The sequence below is a fragment of the Heliangelus exortis genome, chromosome 1, assembly GCF_036169615.1.
Source record: "Heliangelus exortis chromosome 1, bHelExo1.hap1, whole genome shotgun sequence".
NCBI lineage: Eukaryota > Metazoa > Chordata > Aves > Apodiformes > Trochilidae > Heliangelus > Heliangelus exortis.
The window spans coordinates 105,203,139-105,224,524 of NC_092422.1; the positions used below are offsets into that span (position 1 = coordinate 105,203,139).

A 21,386-nucleotide genomic window follows, 5' to 3' on the forward strand; every position below is an offset into this window, starting at 1 on the left:
CCTGGGCTTCACATTGCATCTCTTCTCACTGCAACTAATTTTCATGTTGTTAAGTGCTAGTGTCCTATGGTGTTTCAGCTTTATGTGTTTAAAATGACCTTTAGATATTTTCTGAAGAGGCTTAGGTTTTCTGCAAAATTGCAGCCTCTGAAGCTTGTTTTCATCCCTGGCCTTTTCCTGTTCTTGTTTTTTAATACTGTTATTAATTTGCTTTGCTTTGAGATCTGTGGTGGAGAGGGATCTGTAGTTCCAGATAGTAATTACCTGAAACTATGTTTTACTTTGCTCACTAAAAGAAAGCATCTCATTTTTTTATACTAGATGGTGTATTTACCTTAGTTTCTTTTGCTTGCCTAGTTGTTCGTAAACTGTTCCAATGAGCTTATGTACTGCTACCATGCACTGAGTTTTGTCCTTGTAAGATAAGCATTACAAACTTTTCCTGGGCTACAGAAAAGGGATAATTTTAATGAAGTATTTTAGTGGTGGTAAAGAGGCATTGTTCTATCTGTGTTTAAATACAAGAACCAGTCAATGACTTGCCCAACACAAAGTATATTATCTTTATTGCTCTGCAAAGACAGATCCTTTCGGAATTTATTACTAACAAATGCATAGGAGATTAACCTGTTTTCTTAATGGTAATTTATAATGATATTATAATCTGCTCTGTGTAATGCTCTCCTACCCAGAGGAAATTAAAAAAATTCTAGTATGAAGGAACAGTATTGCTGTGAGTGACATCTATTGCCCTCACTGATATTACATATCCAGTAATAGAAGTGTTCGCCATTTCAGTCTGCGGGAGTCCCTCCTGAAGACTTCACATATGTGGGCTAGACAATTAATTTCTGGAAATACACCACAGCCAAGGACAGAGAGGTGGTGCTTAGATTTTAAGTGTGCTTAGGCAGGGCCCCACCAGGTTATATTTAGTGTTACGACATCAGCAGCATGAAGGTGGTGGAATATGTCAGTGCATCCAGCTCTTATTTTAAAGCTGCTTTTAGTGGGGGCAGTCAAAGGAACATTAAGCATGTTTGGAAATTCTCCATGGAGCACTCTTTTCAGCACCACATCTGTACAGCTCTTGCTATAGCCAGGACTAATAAAACAGTGGGGTGCTGATAGCTGAAAAAACCCAACATCTAGTTGACTGTTCCTGGCTTAAAGACTGCCCTTTTGGCTGATGTGCTGTCTGCAGAGAGGAATATCCATATACAGCTTGGTCAGGGGCATGCCAGTCATTTTGCAAAGCCAACTTGTTTGAAATGCCTGAAGCAGGGGTTCTAAGCACTCCCTTTTCCAGCTGGGAAACAAATAAACCAAGTCAATTGTACTTATTTATTTTTAATGGACTCTTTTGTCATCCTTGAGGTCAGCACACAAAGATCATTTATGTATTAGCATGACATGACCTAACCTCAGGTCCCCTTCAGAGCTCTTGGTGGATAACCTCAGCACCTGAAACTTCCTCTTCTTCCCCATTCTTTGTCTTCTGCTTAGCAAGGATAACAGATAGCAATTGCAGCTAAGAAAGACGTTAACTTCTAAAATATGGCTTCCCCGAAAGTTCCTTAACCAGACTCACTCAGGAACAAGTATTATCTTTCTTTGGCATACATTCTCATTGCAGTTAGTGTTTAGAAAACACTAGATACCTCCTTCTGTAAGTCATTTGCATCTGAGAATTATTTCTTAGCCCAAATTAAGTTAGTTGAGAATCTCAGGGAACTTCTGAGGAGACAAATATCTACATCACAGAATTATTGTCCCATTATGCTGGTGTGTTAACAGTCTCAACCAACACAGTATTTGGTTTGTTTTCATTCCTCTGTTTGTCTTAGGAAGAAGCCTACTTCTGGGAGACCTGATCTACATCTGTTAGGTAGGGGTTGGGTGTTTCCATTTCACCAACTTTTAGTCTCGTATCTCTAATTTTCTAGATAAAGAAAACTAAACACCAGCTGTTAATTTTGATGATTACTGAACTTTCTGATAGCTTGAAGAGGATAATTTTGACTGTGCCAGCTCAGAAGGTGTGTCCACTATTGCCCAGTGTTAAGTCCACAGGAAGTTTTATCACCATTCATAGGAGAAACAGGCATGCTCAAGTTATTGCTTAAGCAGCATTTTGTTAATAAAAAGTTTTGTGATTCAATTTGCTATTGAACAGGCAGGGAAGGCTATATGAAATACAGGTAAAATTTGGAGGTGGTGGAAGGATACTGGATCTTTAGACATGCAAATACCTTTTAAATTTAGAGTAAATGAAATAGCTGCAGAGCATAGGGGAAAAAAAATTAAAATTTCCAGATTTTATTGAAGAATCTTTAAAAAAAGACCTCATTTTTAGTTTGCTCCATGGTGTTGTGCTGTCCAAACGTAATTCTGTATCTACAGACAAAATGCTTGCTACTGCAAGAAACAGAAACAGAAACAGAAATGATGTTAATGGCTGGGAAGTCAATACAGTGTAGCCAGTTAATGAAAGAGCTTGCTCTGTACAGAAAATTATTTTGAGCAGATACACACATATATAGAAAGCAAGATTAATTTAGAGACCTTAGTCATTAAAGCAGATTTTTGTATGGTTTTGTGTGGGATTTAAGGGGGATTAAATGTTTGACATCACTTTGCATGCACAGGCTATGTTGAAGAGGTTGCTGAGCGGGTGATGGTGAATTCATATATGTGCCTATGCTGAAATAGTGGAAGCAATGGATCAGACTGCAGCCTGGCCAAATAAGTTGCTGTATCTACTACATTTTTAAAAGCAAAGTGCTTCTGGTTTGACAGCAGATGCTGCAGGGATGTAGGGCTGAAAGACTTTTTATGATTTACCAAAATATGAGGGGAACTTGGCTAGGGCATCAGAACCGGGATGCCCCTGTCTTCTGTCTTCAGTGACTCCTTGCTTCCTGTGCATCTTTTGTTTGCTATGCTGTTTCTAAACACTAAAAATAAAAGGTCAGCAGGGTGGATTGGCTGATCAGGTGCATTTCTCTTTTGGAAGACATGGTGCTGGTCATGAAGCTTCTGTTCCTCACCTGCCTGTGGCCGACAGCAGTGCTACACAGTGCTCAAAGTCAGCATCCTCATCCTCGACAACAATATTCATTCTTAAGAAAATATAACAGGTAAGCAATATGCTCTCTGTGTTTATGTGATAAACTTTATGCTGTCAGCAACCTTTCCATACACCCTATTTGTTCACAGTCCTGTTGTGACAGTTTCTGAATTTATAGGATGCATAGGAAGTTCCCAAAACAGAAATGGTGAACAATTATTTTTTTCATAATAAGGCATTTCACATTGTGATTTTGTGAATTTTGTGAATGCTTAATATATATATGCAAGTCTGTACATACCCACACACACCTCTTAACTTGTGTGAAGCCAGACTACTATTGTGTTGTAGCAAGTATTCTTGCCCTTTCGCTCCCATTATAAGGGGCAGAAATGCCTTCTACAGTTCTCTGTTAATGTTATAAGGTGACTATCCATTACATAAACATAAGAGTAGTTACACTATCAAGATAGAGAAGACAATTTTACATCACTAAATGAAGTGAATTGTATCTTATTTGTACACAGTGTGTTCACTTTCTGAAGTCTACTTTTCCTTTTAGACTTTGAAGATTGTGTCCATTCCTAGTCCTTCCAAACAAATAGTTGGTTTAAAATGAATAATGATACAAAGGTTTTTCCTTGTAAGTTTCTGTGCAAAGTGCTAGTGGTTTTTTTCCTAGAAATGCAACTTCACATCTCCTATGTGAGGCCTCTGAATGATTAGATTCCAGATGAATCTAATAGTTTGTAAAGAGATCAATGACTGCCAATGATAATCCAAGCAAAAGCTCTCTTCATTGAGAGGCAGAAGAAATTGTAGTAAGTAGCTTCATTTAAGAAAGGAGAAGGGACACAACCTGTATGTTTTTCTATGTAGTTGACCCTCTATTGAAATGGGAGGGGAGCTCATAGTTCATTCACAGGATATCACGTATTGAGGAAAAGTAACATGATTGGACTTCTCTGATGTGTTTAAGCTGTTTGTAAGTTAGATGCTTTGTAGCAGGTATACAGCTGTTTATCTTCTGTATCACTTCTTACGTGATAATCCAGCAGTGACATACCTCTGAATCCCTGCATGTCTTGATAAAATCACGTTTAAGCAATGCAAGATAATAGATCATAACCCAGTGACACAATGGAGGTGCCTGGAGATGCTGCATCACTCAGTACTCCTGGATTTCGGTTCAGGATCATAGGTTTAGGTTTGTTCTGAGCCAAAAGCTCATGAAAAGAATGGTTATTCAGCAGACTGTTTCAAACCCACTGACAGTTTTGGAGTGAGTGCTAGTGGACAATTATTTGTAATAATAAACCAAAATAAACAGAACTAGCCCTAGTATAAAAGTAAGGTCTAATCTGGTCCTTGGCTAGTCTCAGGAAGCAGTTGAGACTCAAGTGGAGGCAGAATAAAATATCTTCTTATTACGGTAGTGTTAAGGAAGGTCTATTTGAAGTCTGGTTGATACGCTTTTGTCAGTGGTAAAAGGGAAACATATGCTACTGTTGTTTGCATTTATCCTTGTCTGCATTAGCTGAGAGGAGTTGCTCCATCACTGGTTTAAAAATTCCCAAAGCAGGAAAAGAGCCTGGTGGTGGGAGAGAGCATATTTTATGGCATCCTGTTGGATGTCCTTTGTTGACCTCTTGCCACAGAATAGCAGTAACAATAATAGCTCAGTGTCCTCTCCATCTTCACAGACCTTTACTAATACCAACAAATAGACCCATACAACAGTCCTGTGAGACAGGCAGGATGACATTCTCAGCTGGCAATGACTAGTGTAGCAGTTTTCTTTAAACAAAGAAAAGCCTCAGCCTTACATGTCTTTCTAGGCCCTAGTGATTTGGAACTAGGAAGAAAACTGCAGAATCTGAGCCACAGAAGATCCCAAAACTTAACAGCTGCAAATCAGCTTTTCTGTGGAAAGGATCCAAATATGTTTAATTTCTCTTTGTTTGATTCTCTGCTTTTGTTTCTAAAGGCAGCATTATCCTCTAGTACATTGTAGCAGAGTGACTTTCCACCGGCCTCTTTTTCTTTCTGGGGAAAAACCTTTCAGCCAGCACCAGGGTTATTAGGGACACAGCTGACAGATGGCCTTGGTTAAATGGGTGGCCTTTTAAAAAGAATCCCATGTGAAAATGTTACTTAACCTACAAGTTCTACTGTTTTAATAGAGTAACCCAATTCTCCCTCCAAAGCTATTTGTCTGCATTCTCTTGTAAAGAAGATTTTAAAGCATTAACCAAAAGTACATGAGAAAGAGATTATTCTCATGGTCCATTTCCTACAGCAAAGAACAAAACATTTGACTGTCAAAATATTAGGCTTTTTGTCAGTACATATTGCTGCATACTGAAAACCTGGAAATGCATTTTGAGATAGAACTGCAATTTTAATGCTTACAAATAAAAAAGTTTTTCAAAGTTTTATAAATTTTCAAAGTTTTCAAAGTTTTATAAATACATTAAAAGTTTCAGAGATCACACTGCTATATGATTCCACAGGCTCTCCTGGTAATATGATTTCTGTAAGTTCTACTTTTTTGTACCATTCATTCGGTAGTAGCCAGAGTACTTCAGGGATATAGCACTGGGAAGAAGTTTATGGATGTCTAGGCTCCTTCATGCTATTCTTTTAATAAACTTACTTCCATCTTAGTTCATTTAGAATGAGAACTTTTCCCCAATACCTCCACTCTGCATCAATAAAGGATACCTTTATTATCCAAGGTATCCAAGGTACCTTGGATAATAAATTACTGTAACTGAAAACAAAACCTCTCCTGACTATCCTTCCTAAGACATGAGTTTCAGGTTTTTCAAAATCTGTTGTGATGAGGATGGTGCTGGAAATATCATCCTGAATACCCAAAGGTGCCCTAGCCTTCTTCCAGAGTCTTACCAAGGACTCACCTTATTGTTAGTTACACAGGGTGTTAAGACAGAAAAACAGCTATGCAGGATATTACCACATGTCCATGTACTATGGTGACCTGTTTCCAACATAGGCTGTAAGCACAAGTTTGGAAGAATAAGCACAGGGAAACCTTACAAGGTATTTCCCCCTAATACTCTCTACCTTCGCCCCCCCCCCTGCATCCAGACACTAGATTTCCTTCAGACTCCCTGCTTTGGGTGTAATTTGTGTAAATTTAGTGGTCTTCATTGGATTTCTTTTCCATTAACTTGTTCTGTTTCCTCTTGAACCAATATAAACTTTGATAATCTGTTAAGTCAAAGACAACCAGATGGGATACTATCCACAGCACTCCCATGAATGCCACTGGTTATGGAACTGTACTGATGGCAGTAGGTGGTTAAAGGTTTTAATGAAAAATGATCCAAGTACACCTGAGCAACCCTTTGATCTTTCTTTCAATAACAGGTGTTGAATGTTAGGTAGGAGCAGCTAAACTTGTCTTTAAAAGCATGCCACATATTTGTCCATCATTAAAGAATTCTGAATTAGTTACTTTGGTTTTGTAGGCAGTGACTAATTGCTCTTCGAGAGTTCTGTCAGGCATCAAAGCATGGAGCCATGAGTCCATGTGACGGTGTTGGTGTCCAAAGAGTATGTCTCACTTTCTTCATCCGCAGACCTAGTGCTATATGCTTCCTATATAAGTACTTACAGGGCTGTTTTCCCTATGTAATGTGAAACACTTCAAGTGCTTTTTATGATCTCTGTTGGAATGTACTTATAGATTAACATTTCATTTGCATAATGTAAAATGTTGCTTCGAATACAGCTGTGTAAAGCAGAGCTATTGTAAGTAGTAGTTTCTTGAGCATCCGCTTTACTGAGGCTGAAAACCTTACATTTAACATTGCTCAAATCTATGGCAATACCAAGGCATCTGTCAAAGTTCCCTTTATTACCACCACCCCAGGAAGGTAAAGAGAGATTTCCTTTCCTTAGGTGCATATAGGCCTTTGCCCTCAAACACCACAGCCTGACATATGCCATACAATAAATATGCAGAAACAATGACTGCACTTAGACTCCTAGAATATGGTGTGCTGGTCAAAGTTGTATGACAGAGACCAGGGTGCCAGGCCACTGAAATAGTATCTCTGTCTTCGCTGTGCTTCTGTGAGAATGGAAAGTATATTTTGACTGACCTTGGGAAGCTTTTCAGTGACCTAGGCTAGTTAAATCTGTCTTCTTCTCAATGGAATTGGTGCCACATGAAGGAGCACTCAAGAAAACATCTGCTGATAACTTCTCAGTGCTGTGATGCAGATCAATATATATGGGGGGAAGATTTCTTGTGAGTAAACAAACACATACATGTGATTCCCTTTGAGTCATCAGTTAAATTACTTTAATGCTGCAGTGAGGACAATTTATACTGTAACTCTTAGCCAAGGAGCAACATCTGCAGTCCAGATGCTGATATTAAACAAGTATCTACTGTCTGGAGAACACTGCTTGGCCTTGGGTGGGGGGAACAGTCAAGGAGTAGAAAAAATGCAAAGCAGAAGTGTAGCACTTTAAAAATTATTTAGAAAATTATTGGCAACTTTCTAAGTTTTGTTACCTTTAATTGTGCTATGTTACCATTCTCCATGAAATTAATTCCAAGTGCCATGAGTGTTAGCCTATTTTCCTTTGCAAAAAAAAAAAAGTAATACTCTGCCAAAAGAAGGTATTGAAGAAAAGATGCAGCATGCTTGCAATGGAAGTGCTATTCTGACCCCTGCAAGATCTTACCTGGCTTGAACAACCACTTCTGATAGCAGCTAGAAATAATTATAGTTGCTCCACCAATTGTGTATAGAACATAAGCTTAAAAAGGCATAAAAGAAGCTTTTCATAGGTAGTATTTCTGTTTATTTTGTTCTCATCCAGGAAAACAGAAGGAATATCAAAATCCTGTATTGTTTTTCAGTGGCTCATTAAGAAAAGAAAATCCTGCCCTCATAGCTTATGTTTTGCCTCTCTTGACTAAAGAAAGTTTCCTCAGTCACGTACTTGCTTCTAGTTAGAAGTTGTAATAAATGTATCGCTGTTCTATCCTGCTTCTTCAAATGAAATCATCCCACAGGTATTTTTCTTGGCACATCTAATGACAAATAACGTAACGCTTTCAAAGTGAATTAGCTGTGTCATACCATTCTGAATATAATTCATAATTTTCTCTTATACTGGTTCCCAAGAAGCAGAATTTCCTCATATACTTATTGTGGGGCACTGCAACTGTTCAGTTCTATACCCGTTCTACTCAGATTCAGGCTTCCTGATATTTAATTCTCTGAAGCATGGGGTTTCATTTTAGCATCCACATAATTTTCATACTTAGAAAGTGAAAATCTATATTTTAAATGCCTAATGGGTGTTTTAATTGCCCTGGTAATTTGCTTCAGAAATCACTGACATTCAAGAATACTCAGGTAAATTAATTTGTTCAAGCCCAGAGGTTCTTATTAGGCCAGGAGCCACTTCAGGATTCTCGTAACATAGAATTTTAAAAAGTAATTTCTTGGACGTCATTATTAAGAAAAAAGGGGGAGTTAAAGAAAAAAGCAAAATAAATACAGGTGCAGACCTTATCCTAAGGTATTCCATACCTCATCATAAGCAGACTACAGGGCAAATCTTCAGAAAAGTTTTCTAGCATTCAGTCTAAAGTAGTAATTAGGGTTGCTGGCAGCAAAGTTCCAGAGAATCACGTAAGGCATGAAAGAAATTGTATTTAGGGCTAGTCTGTTGCCTGGGGCAAAGCTCCTATATATGTCATTTCTCCAGATATCTGTTTAACCTATTCTTAAACAGCCCAAATTAAAGGAGTCTCAAAACCTGCCCAAGCAACGTGTTCCCATGTTTCACTGTTCTCACTGCGACGAAGGGTTCCCTCATGTGTACTACAGATCTCCCTTGTCCTACAGATCACTGCTTGTCCTGCTGAGGAGTGGGCATGGAGGAAAGGGTCCTGCAAAAGGGATCTGCTTCAAGTTGTCTTGGCAGGCAGCCAGTTGTGCAGAAGCATCCGGAGGGGAATTGGCAGAGGAGAGCTGGCAGCTGACAGTTTTCCCTTCCGGCCTGTAAAAGCTCATTATGTGTTCCAAAGACTTTAATGTATTTCCTCAGTCTTCCTCCTCTAATTTAAACTTAGTCAGGCTCTTAGTGCCTTCCCATGCATTTCCTGAAATGGGGGCCCAAAGAATGGAAGCCGAAGGAGACACCATAGCAGAGACAAATAATGTAACAAATTCTTTCTAAAGCTGGTGTCCTCAAACTGCCAGCTATGACTGTAGATCTTGTTTGTGTTTTAACCCAATAACTTTGTGAGATGGGCTTGTACCAAATTCTTCTGGTGCCTGTGCAATGGCCTCTCTTCATAGGGAAACAGAAAAAGAACCTGCATTGTATTGGGCATTTGTGGTTCATTTTAAATACCGGCCCAGCACATGAGATTTCTGTCTGGAGAGCTCGGGTCCATTAGGCATGTAAATTTCCCAATGGAGTTTGGGATGTTGTGCAGTACATTCTGTGAAGGGAAGAAAGGTAGTAGCAGTCTCCAGAAAGAAGTACAGAATACAGGGCATCCTGCTTGGAGCCCAGGTACATCTGTGTTGCTTTGGTGCTACACAGAGGCTCAGATGCGTGTATGTGAGCAAGGAGTTGAAAGGGACACACACTGGCTCATTGGAGTTGCCTGCTGGGAAGCGATTCCTTCCCAGCTGGGAAGGTTATTCCCATGGTTATTACATGGTCAAGTGAAAATTTCCCTTCCCACAAACCGAGGAGCCTGATTACTGCAAGTGTGATGGGCACCTTGGTGGGAGCTTGAGCTGTCTTCTGGCACCCACCCCCAGTACCACCAGCTACAGCTGCCAGTGCTGTGCATTGTGAGTGCCTTTTCCATGCTATGAGAGGACACATCTACTTTCTCTGTTTATTGAGTTACACTGAAGCAAAATGGCATAGTGGTTATTCACAGTTATTATGTGATTATTTCATGATGTATTCACCACCCCAGCCTTGGGTGGTGTGTGGGATTCCTTGAACTACGTGTGAATGCTCAGGGAATGCCTTCTCCTTTAACAGCAGCATGGGAAGAAATGCAGAGACAAAGCTCTTGATGCAAAGAAATGCTGCATGCCTGAGCAGCAAGTAAGCTAACAAGTAACTCCTTCTGAAAAATTACTGACTCATTTTAGCTCCTAGGGAAAAAAAAAAAAAAAAAAAAAAAAAAAGGAAGAAAGAAAAAAAAAAGTACCAATGTCACTGCAATATGGATAATATATGAAGTGATTTAAAACCATGGATATATGATGGTTGCAAGTGGTTCTGTGATACAATCTCTGAGGGTATCAGAAAAGGAGCCAGATATTCTTCCTGGGACTTTTTATATAGAATTGGTGGTACTCATGGGCCTGGGCAACCTCATACCTGATTTCCCTACCTTTTCCAACACATTTTCTCCAACTCCCTTATCCTACCAGATGCAACTGTCCAGGACTCTTGCGTCCCTGCTTCTTTTAACTAGGACTCTGAATGTCAAGCAGAGAAAAAGAAAAGAAAAGAAAAGAAAAAAAGAAGTTTCTTACTTATTTTTTTTTAAATGTAGCAAACGAGAAATTAAAATGAGGAAACTTGACAGCACCAAAGTACGGCCACTTAAATCTGAACAGATTCTTCACATAGAAGACCATGACTTTGCATTGAGACCTGGATTTGGAGGTAAGCAGCAAGTGCTTGTGCTGTTCTGGTTAGTAGTTTATCCTCTTTCTGGAAATTTACTTAAACTTTATCCAGCAGTCTCACTTAAAATTTAATGACAGACTTAACTGCAGCTCATCTTTTTCAGCGTGCTCCAGGAAAAAAAGAAAGAAGAAATACAGAAATATTTGAAGACAAGGGACTGTTTTTTTTCTTGAGCCTATTAATAGGAGAAATTGTTCAAACTGCCTCCTTTTAAGAACTAACTTTAAATAATACTGTTAGGATAGGGTTATTTTCTAACAGTGATTAGGGTATCCCTGTAAATTGCATAGTCTTTTGCAGTTAGCAAGTTACTTAGTCATGAAATTTGTTTTGAGAGATTGAAATTAGCCATCAACTCCTAAATCTCTTTACTCTGTACAAAATTTTAAAACTACCCACAGGCCTTTAGTTTATTACCATGTTACTTCTGTGGTTTTGTGCACTATGATGATTATTTCTTCATTTAACAAAACTGCATCTGGATAGAGGGAGGATTCAGTGGGATGTTCACAGTTTGGATTCAACTTTGACTCTCCTTCATGAAAGGTAGAACAGGAAAGCTGCCCCACTAACAAGCTTTGTCTGAGCCTTTGCATCAGCAGTTCTGTGTTCATGATTCCTGAAAATAGACCAAACTGCTCTGAATTATGAAGCCAAAATACAATATATGAGGACCAGTAATCAACTATGTAAACAAACATAAATCTCAGAGGCCAAATGAAGCCACTGGAGCTGTTCCTGTTGACACCAGCTGCTGGGATCTGAGGCCTGGCAAGCTTGCCAAGAGAGACCTGGGGTAAGAAAAGCCTCTCTGGATGCACTGGGAGAATGTGAAAGGGTTTCTTGCTACCCCAGAAATTCTGCCTCACCAGAGAGCAAAAATCTTGCCTGATTTTGAGCAATAGTTGAGATGGGTCTGTTTCTTAATAACAAAAGTCAGGATACTTCTTGCCTACCACCTGTCTAGCCTGGTATTTCTTAGTCTGGACATCTTCATGCTACCATCTGCTTGAGAGTGTCATCTCAGAAAGGAAGCAGCATTTCCATGAAGGCAAACAACAGTTTGGGATGTACTTTATAACTACATCATCCCAGAAATCAATACTTATGATGTACATAAAAGCAGCTTCCAGAATATGCTGTGTGATCTGGCAGCTGTAATTCTCCATAGGTAGTGGGGATTTTTTTACACCCAGCAAATCTGTACCAGGCTTTTCCCTCTTGTCCTTTTCAGATGACTGGTCATAGAGCCCATTCAATTCCTGTTGAAGACAGCTGTAGTTTTTCCACTGACTTCATTGGGCAGGCCTCTCAATCATCACATTGCCATGGGTATGATTACAGCTGTACTCATGCCTTTCAGAAACAGCTTTCAGCAGAAGAGTGTATCAGCTTTGTTGTTCTTCTTTCATCCACATACCATAGTGGCATGGGAGGCACTTTTTTTTTGGTCACATCCAATAGTTCACACACTTCTAAATTTTCTTTCTTAGTATGTGGAATCTTTCTAAGACTGAAACAGATTCATTAACATTTTTACAGCATACAGTGAAAAAAGTCTCAGCGAACTTAATATTGATTCTAACTTGTACTTCATTATTCATATATTTCCACTCATTTCTGTGATGTTACAGTAGTAAAGAATGGTTTTTTTTTCACAAGAGTCAAGTTAGTAAGGCTGCAGCAGAAAGTTAGTGCACAATTGTGACCTCATTAGAGGGCAAAACTCACCAACTGAAACACAAAGCTGAGTAACATAGCTAGAATTATTCTGTGACAGCAGAGTACAAGTTTTTCTGAAGAATGCTGATGATTAAATGTCCAGCAGAAGGAAACTTAACCAGAGGAGATAAAATCAGAGATACCATCCCTACGGTCATTGCTACAGCAGTAATAACGTAGCCCTGAACTGTATAAAGACTTGCAACAGGCTTGAACTGCAAAAATGCTTTATGTATTTAAAGCAGGTGAATTTTTTGGGTTTTTTTAATCAAATCTAATGAGGCACTATAGTAATGTAATTAATGAAGGGTTTGTATCTGTCACATGCCACAGTGCATGGTTTGTTCAGCTCAGCACAATGTATCAATTCACAATATTGCTGCGAGAAAAAAAGAACCAGGTCAAATCAGCATGATGAAAACCAAGTATTTTGAAAATATTTTCTACCTTTAGTTGTGGAACAAGAAAAAAAGGAAGTTTCAATGATAGACTTTATTACTCTAGCTCCATTGTGGTCCTTTCTCTGAGGTCAATCATCCTTTGCATCAGTTTGGGAGAAAAAGATGCTGGAAAATTCATTCTGTTTTGAACCTGCCAGAGATTTTTAAGTTCAGGGAACTGCTAAATCTAAGTCTGGCTTATTTGATTTCATTTTGCCCTACACATGCAAAGTAAATAAGTCAGACTACAGGATCCAGAGATTTTAGTATTTATAATGAAGTAGCAAAGCAACAACACAGGCTGAATTTGCTCTGTAAAATGAGCAAACATGCACAGGAAAAAACCTGGGGGAAATTAATGTAGCTGTGTTGGACACTGATGCTACCAGCTGCAGTGTTACTGGAAATAATTGTGACTTTGCTCACATGGCTGGTTACTTTCTCATGCAAGTGTATCGTTGCTCTGTGGAGGCAAGAGGTCCTTTTTTTTTTTTTTTTTGTCCAAATGGACACAACTCTGCTGTCATTTATGTGACTATAATTTGGCAGTCTTCTGTTACTGCAATGTCATCCCAGCTGCACAATCAGAATTTGACTCTCTGAAAATTTTAAAATTTAGTCTGGACATTGTCCATTTATGAGCAGACTGGAGATCAAAGTCTGAGAAGCATACTGTGTCAAGATGAAGTAAACCCAGCAATCTGACAGCAAACTGTTTCTTCATTTTCTGCTACAGAAAGGCTGCTTTGTCTGCTGTGCATTATACACTAAGGTAGAGTGTACAATTGGCAAGCAATCGTACAATTGGTACAAGTGTACAATTCAGTACACCTAAGGATTCTTTAAAAAACTAAATTTACCTTGTTACACTTCACTTATTCCCTAAGCCAGGCTCTTGGGTTGTTGTCAGGAAGGGGGTGGGCAGGGGCTTGGTTTTTTTCCCTTTCCTGGATTTTTTTTGTTTTGTTGTTGCCTTCTATGTAATGTCATGGTCCTCTTTTCTCTGGAAGTCTCCAATAGATGGACCCCTGCTGCTGCACACTGATGTGTTCCAGCATAGTGATTTAAGTAATTCTGCTAGACATTTGACTGGGAGCATGGATATTTTCTTTGCTCAAACAGCTTTGCTAACTGCATCGGTGAACATTGTTGGAATTATGTTTAGTCCTTGCTGCTTCCAGAAGCACTGATAAAGGCCATCAGATGGGTATGTTATAGGTCCTAAAATGGTATAATTATGCTTGCCACTTCTGCTAAGGGAGTCTGTGCCAAAGGAAAGGAAAAGTTGTTAATTTTAGGCTTGGAGTCAGATCTTTTCATTACCTACATTTCTTCATACTGCTATGGCCTATTTTTCAGTAGCTCACTAAGTTTATAATCTGTAAGAAGGTATCTCAAGTTTGGCCTAGAGAAAAAGCAAGAAATTAAATCGTGTTGCCAGTACTTCTTGGAATGGTCAATCCCCATGTGAGAAAGGGTAAGCACTGCCCTGTATCAGACAACAGAGACTTCCAGTGGCTCACATCTGAAGGCCACAATGCAAAACTGTATGTTGAGAGAGATGTTAGAGCAAATCCTTAGAAAGCCTTTAAAGTTACTTTCTTTTCCACTAGACATCTATTTATCTATATACTGTTATTTTCTTAAGTAATTTCAGAATTCTGGTAGAAGTAATTGGTGTGAACTCTTAGTTTCCTGAGTTCTGTCTCTATTTCCTAAAAATCAACATTGCCATTAAAAAAAGTAATCTTAAACTAGTATATAGAGGAGGTCATTCTTATATTCCTTTTTTTATTTGGTTTTTCTTACAGTAAAATCCTTCCATTCACTTCAGTGTTCTTTTAGCTCATGTCTTCAGGACCTGTCATTTCCTAAGTTAACAGTGCTAGCTAAAGAAGTTTTAAAATAGGTTCTCTCTGCTTTGTCAACCAGCATAGAGATAATAACAGTACTAGAAATTACGGAAAAGAATTTAGTAATGTTTAGCTCATCAGGAGATAACAGTCTTTCCATGCAGTGTGCATTCCAATCTGAAATTAAGCATAATCTTAATTCCAAATTTTCAAAGGATCAGAGATCCCAATAGCTCACTCCCCCATATGCTTCCTCCCTCCATAAGATAAATTAGTAACACTTCAATTAATCTGAATGTAAAAGGGAGGAGGAAATAAAGAAAAAAAAGGGCCCAGTGAATCTTAAAGAAATGCTGCAATTTTAATAACTCTGGCACCAAGCTGTTTTCTTCTCAGAACCACAGCCTTCTCTGAGAGGTCATAAGTATCTTCTCACTGTGGTGGACAAGGATCACTCTGATGAAGATGAAATGGCTTTTTCTCATGTGCTGCTGGAAGGAATAGCTGGGGCCCAGAACAGGAAAAAAATATTTTGATAATTTGCAATTCTCCCGGACATTTTGCTCTTACATTGCTAGTTCTTCCATTCCAGCAGTTGGCTACTGTTAATACCAGTCCATCTTCATTTCTTACAGAATAGGAAAGAAACAAAATAGTAACAAGAACAAAATACCGCGGGCAGTAATTCTGTTTCACTCATGGCCAGAGGAAAGTAAATACATCCACACAGCTTCACTTCCCTGGGGCTCTTTGCACTTCTAGCTGGTTTTCTTCCTTTCCAGGCCCACAGCCTTTTTAAGAAGAAAATACTTCCATAGATCTTAATGCTTGCCTGGTCTTTGTCTCCTACAAGGGAGCTTTCAGGAGACCTAGCTTTTTTTTCTAGCATACACTGTTACAAAAACAACTGGATTACTGTGATTAGTTTTTCTGAATTCAGCCTCTATTTTACTGAATTTCATGTGTAATCTGCTATTTATACAAAGGTCTGACTATTACAAAGTACTATAGAATTCATTAACTAGTAATTATTACTATAGAATTTGATTCTAAAATGCTAAAAGGATATCTTTTTTCCCATAATGTCCCTTTTTAAAAGGCTGTTACAGAATTTGCCTTCTGTATTATCTATTAAAAAAAAATTCCATGGTCATCAAAGAATTATTTTGCTGTGTTTAAACCTTTAAAATAAAAGACTGGAAATGGCTTGTGTGAAGATAAAGCCATCTGAAAACAATTTTACTTTTTTCTGCTGAGCAGTAATTATCTTGAAAATCTGTGGGGCCTCCATTGTGAAAATCACTAATCCCTCTAAAATAATGATTTGTAGCAATGCTCCAGAAGCAATTGAAGCTGCTCAATTTAATAACAAAATCCTCTCTGCTATCCCTGCTATCTCTGCTATTTTATCATACTGGGAAATAAAAAACACAGCCTTGCTATGGTTACTTTTTTCAAAGTGAATTTAATGTCTTTACCTTATGGTCAACCAGAGACTGAAAATCTCAGTACACAAGGAAGAAAGCTGTGGTGCAGACTTAAGGGTAGACAAATCACTGTTCTGGCTGCTTTAGCATCCTTTCCAATGCTTATTGAAATGCTATTTTTTAAAAACATACAACCATTGTAAAATGAATCCAAGAGATTAAGAAATTAAATTTCTCAGTAATCTCTTCCTAATAGTTAATTTTAACTGTTCCTAGTCGAACAGTTTTTTTTATCACAGAAAGAAGTGTTTCAGAAAAGTGCAAAGCTCAAAAGGCCTAGACCATTGTAAGGCCACTATGTGTTTTATGGTGGTATTAGGGACAAAAATGTAAAAATGCTTCAGATTAGAAAAGCAAACAGCAGACTGTACAGGGTTGCATATATGTACAGTGTTGAGTGTCCTTATCTGCCCATTTGTTGCCAATGTAGAGTCAGAATAAGAAGAAAATATTCGCAGCTGCTATGATCTGTCAATAAAAGGTTAGGGCCAGGGTCAGGAGATGTTGTTTAGTAATTTTCTGTGGTGAATGCTATACTGAACTGTATTTTCCCATTAACCAGCATGAGTATGATCTTAAGCCTTTCACCATATAAAGAGCAGGAATGTCTTTTTAAAGGGTCTGTTTCACATTTCTAGCTTTTCTACCTAGTCAGGAACAAATTTCATTCTAACAGTCCTTTTTTTATTTAATTCACTTTATAATCATCCACTGTATTTCTCCTGGCCACAGTTTTTTATCTCCTTTATGCTCTTCTGAGTCCCCACTCACTTGGTTTTAGAACAGTTTCCAACGTAGTGCAGTATGTCCTTTCAAAGAATCAAGTGCCTCTCTGTGTGCGTATGGCACTTCAGTTTGTATGCATATAACCAAAGTAATCATAAGCTGCCACTGATTTCTAGTACTGTGATCAGTTCCTTTATATCTGTCTGGCTGAAGTGAATTATTGAATGAATTTGTGCCTACAACGGAATAGTGCTCGTTGGGGTAGGACATTGTAATTTTTGCAAATCATAAGAAAGTACTAGGATGGCCGTCAACACACTTTGAGCAGCTGTCACAGAGGAAAACCTTTTCCTTGCTGCACATGATATATGTTTACTTAAACAGGCAGTTGTTCTGTTCTGTGATACGATTTGTGGGTAGCTCCTTGCCTGTTTGAAGAATATTGATAGCTGGCATTTAACATTGTTTGCTTCAGATTTGTCCTTGACTCAGAAACTGGTCATGCTGTTGTTTTATCTAAAGAGGTGCTTTCCTCTCCTCACCTTCCACCCTCAAAAGTCTACATAAATCAGACCAAACTCACTGGTTTTAACATGCTAGTCATGCAAATTGTCCTCCAGAGTTTTAGTTAAGACCAAATAGCTCTTAGATAGGAGATACTTAGATAGGAGAACTTCCAGTCTATCGTAGCATACACCTCTACCTCGTTCCCAGATTAACAATTTGGACCTGCCTAAAATATAGAGAGACTGAAAGGTTGTTGTGGTTAAGGTTAGGTTACAGACAGTTCATCTGCCTGTTTGCAGCCACTCTAAACAACCTTGGCAACCAACAAGCATTTCAAGGCACCAGCCACTTTGCACCAATTAGAAATCTAGAAAGTGCCTGTTACACTGCATGGACTCTAAAAGAGAGCCCAGAGAGATGAGGCTTATTTTCTATCTTCAGTGCTGTTGGCAGAGTTATCAGCCTTAGCAGTGATCATATTCCTAGGCTGCAGCAATGTCCTTCTACAGCTGGCCTGCTCCCTGAGCCCCCCTGCCCTGTGCACCCACTTCTAGCTCAGGTGCCAACTCTGCCATGTAGCTCTGTCCAGTTTCATCATGCAAAAGAGGAGCTTGAGACAGCACCTTATCTTTCTGCAGTGTTTCCATTTAAATTGTAATTGTGAATGCCACTTGGGAATGATGTTCACATCATGTATAAATCCCACCATGAATTCTGCATAGTTAAAAGCTGCCTTCATTTTACAAAATAGCTTAGCTTATTAATAAATAAGTAGAACTTGGGACACGTAGGTATTTAGCCTAAAGTAAACTGCTTGTGTGGTGTGGTCAAAACAAAGACAAGAAGTGGTCAAAACTGGTTTAGTAGAGCAATAAAAAATATTTTTGGTTTGTGTGAAGTATTCTGGCTGGACACATCCATTAATACTCCTGTGCATCAGCCTCTGGGGCAGATGTCTCCTGCTACCTCTACTCTCTGAAAGAAGCAGCATTTCCCCAAGTGGTGTCTGGTGTTTTACTAAAAATCTAATTAACTGAACTTTGGTGTCTAGAGTTCTGAATTTTGTTCTCAGCTCTGGCCAACAAGACTGAGTGTGTCATTCCTCTGAGAGGGAGATGTGGATTCCCAGCCAGACAGCACAGCTCTTGGCAGTGCTGAAACATTCTCCCTGCTAACCAAACACATTTTATGTTGCTTTCCTATGCACATCTTCACCTTTTTCATGCAGGGTCAAACCCTCCATGAAAAAATACAAGTCAAATCAAGAGATTACAGAGACAGATTTTGAAATACCTCAAAAATCGTTCAAGATCTCTACTGGTAAGAACAGGAGGCAGCTGGTAATCCCTGAGTGCTGCTATTTTAAGGATAATTCCAAAAAAGAGATACAATATTGTGGCTGGTTTATCAGAGAGTGATATTTCTGAACTATTTTGGCTTGACGTGGATAAAAGAAAAAGACAAAAAAAAGGAGGACAAGTTAAAAAAGCTGTTGCAATCTCCCAATGTTCAGAATTCCTTGTACTCATGTTTTGTACCACTTTATTTTAAATTTCTACTCTAGAAAATTTTAACTGTTTTTAACAAATTTAACTGTAATCTCATATACAGTAATCACCATAAATTTTCATTCCAAATGCAGAATATTCCTTGGCAGGGGGAGGGGATTGTATACACCTAAATGCTCACATTTCTTTCCTCTGTAAGGAAGTAGTCAACTGTTTTAGTGGAATGACAGGCAGATAACCCATATAGAACTAGATCCTTCATTCTACATATTGTACACTGAAAAAAGAACGCAAATTGTGTATTTTGCTGAAATTTTTTGTTCACTTGATTGTAAAAATGCAAATATGGTTTTAAAATTTGTTCATGCAGATCCTGCTGTGTTATAAACTCACAGCCTTTTTCAGTGGCATGAAATAATGGGGTGGTATATAAAATAGTCACTTAGTGCAGTTTGGTATGTATTGAACTTGATAGTAAATTAGGTACTAAGTATAACACAACACCATCACAGAACATGCTTAGTATGTGTACAATTTTCCCTTATGAGGTAGTGAGCAAGCAATATTGTTTTCACAAATATCTATGCTAAATTTTAAACAGTTAAGTAAATAAAGATAATTAGGAGTTGTAATAGATATTGTGTTTATGTGTGGGAATAAGCATTGGAACTGGCAAGTAAACTTTGATGTATTTGATGTACTCACTCAACTTTTTTCCCATGACAGTTCTTATTAGCACTCCAAGCAGTTCATTAGCTTTGGCTCCAAGGAATCTGTCGCTGCTGTCTAAGCTGCAATGCACGTAGCAACTAGTCTGTCTGTGAAAACATCACTGAAGATTTTGTACTTATTTTTTCCAACTGTTTAGCACTGGGTTTTAGTTTGCTGTCATAGACTTTCTCATTCCCTGTACTAAAGTGGGCAGACCATAGGAAATGCTGGGCTGGGGTGCTCTCTGTATGTTGCTGATATGAAGTCTTCCCTTTTAAAATACGGATTTGCACTCCTCATCACTCTTTCATTCTGTTACATTAAAGGGTCGCCAATACCTGTGGGCATTGATGTGCAGGTAGAAAGCATTGACAGCATATCTGAAGTTGACATGGTAAGTTGGTTAGTAGAACCAGAATATAGAATTTCAGCCCAAAATTCAGGGTCTCAGAAACATCCAGCTGGATGATACTAAGTAATAAATGCAGCTAATGAAAGCAAACCCTCAAAGAGCATAGCCTTGCCTTGAAGCATGCAAGTCATTTAAACTAGTGTTGTATAAGACCACATGTTGAATTTCTCCCTGTGCTAGAGGAGCAGATCAGAGGGGTAGTGCTCTCATCTGGAAATGCCAAACATCCTCAAAGCCCCATGGGCTTCCACATGAGCTCTTAGTGCTCTGTGCATTAGATGATGAGGCTTCATTTCCTTTGCTTCCTTTGCTTATGCAGATCTGAAAATTCCAATAGTTTCCAGCATGGGTGGGGCTGTAGTCCTAACAAATGGAAATAGAAAAATCAGTTCCAGGAATGGTCCTAGGAAGGAGATGCTCTCAGTTCAATCAAGGACCTGTAGCACTGGAATGCAAGCTGTTCATTCCTGGGATGAAATTATCACTAATAATGCCAACCAGACATCAGTGCCAAGTTTCTCAGTCCTAGAATAGCAACATGCCCTAGCAGGGCATGTTAACTTTGCAAAGAGATCTCATTTACAATTTCTTTTCACGGTAACTGTAGATCTAGTGAGTTTGCAATGGGATCTGCCAGTATGAACACTTGCTTTCCTTTGCATACCTACCCCAAAAATAAAATCATATTACAGAGAAAGACCTAAGTATCTTTCCAGTATTCTTCTAAAAGGTAATTTTTCTACTACAAGAAATGATGTCTGCCTAATAATGCAAAAGTTATTTAAGTGAGCACAAAGCAGCCAAGCTGTGCAGAAGCTCAAACTGGATTTGCAGCATCCTCTCCACCTCTTTCTACATGCATATTTTCAGTCATGTTATTTCTCTAATTAGGATGATAAAATATTTGTAACAATCTTTCACATTAACAAAACTGAATTTTTAAATTTGCTTACTCTCATCAAATTCATTGTATTGTTTCTTTGTGATGCATTTCATTCATAAACATACTAATCTGAGACCTTTGTGCAATATTTGTACAAAACGTGCAGATTAATGGATTTTGCAAATTCACCTAATGCTCATGAAAAACTCAAATTAATCCCTTTGTAAAGGAACTACAGTTCATTCTGGGAAAAGCTTGTGATGCATTTCCAAAGGACACCCCTTTCCATTTGCATTTGATTGGTTTAAGAGTTTCTTTTTCACTTCACTGATAGCCCAGTCCACCAGA

General features: G+C 38.5%; 1 protein-coding gene across 2 annotated transcripts in view; it reads left to right on the forward strand.

Annotated features, from left to right (window-relative positions):
- Positions 1 to 21,386, forward strand: part of GABRR3 (gamma-aminobutyric acid type A receptor subunit rho3) — a 38,019-nt gene that overhangs the window by 4,058 nt on the left and 12,575 nt on the right. The window contains exons 2-4 of one of the 2 annotated variants that reach the window (XM_071756839.1): positions 3,017 to 3,140; positions 10,653 to 10,765; positions 20,070 to 20,137. In XM_071756839.1, the coding sequence (XP_071612940.1) occupies positions 3,019 to 3,140; positions 10,653 to 10,765; positions 20,070 to 20,137 (303 nt within the window). In that variant the 5' untranslated portion in view covers positions 3,017 to 3,018. Of the gene's footprint in view, positions 1 to 2,416; positions 3,141 to 10,652; positions 10,766 to 20,069; positions 20,138 to 21,386 lie in introns of those variants that run through there. The other variant, XM_071756830.1, reaches the window with a different exon arrangement.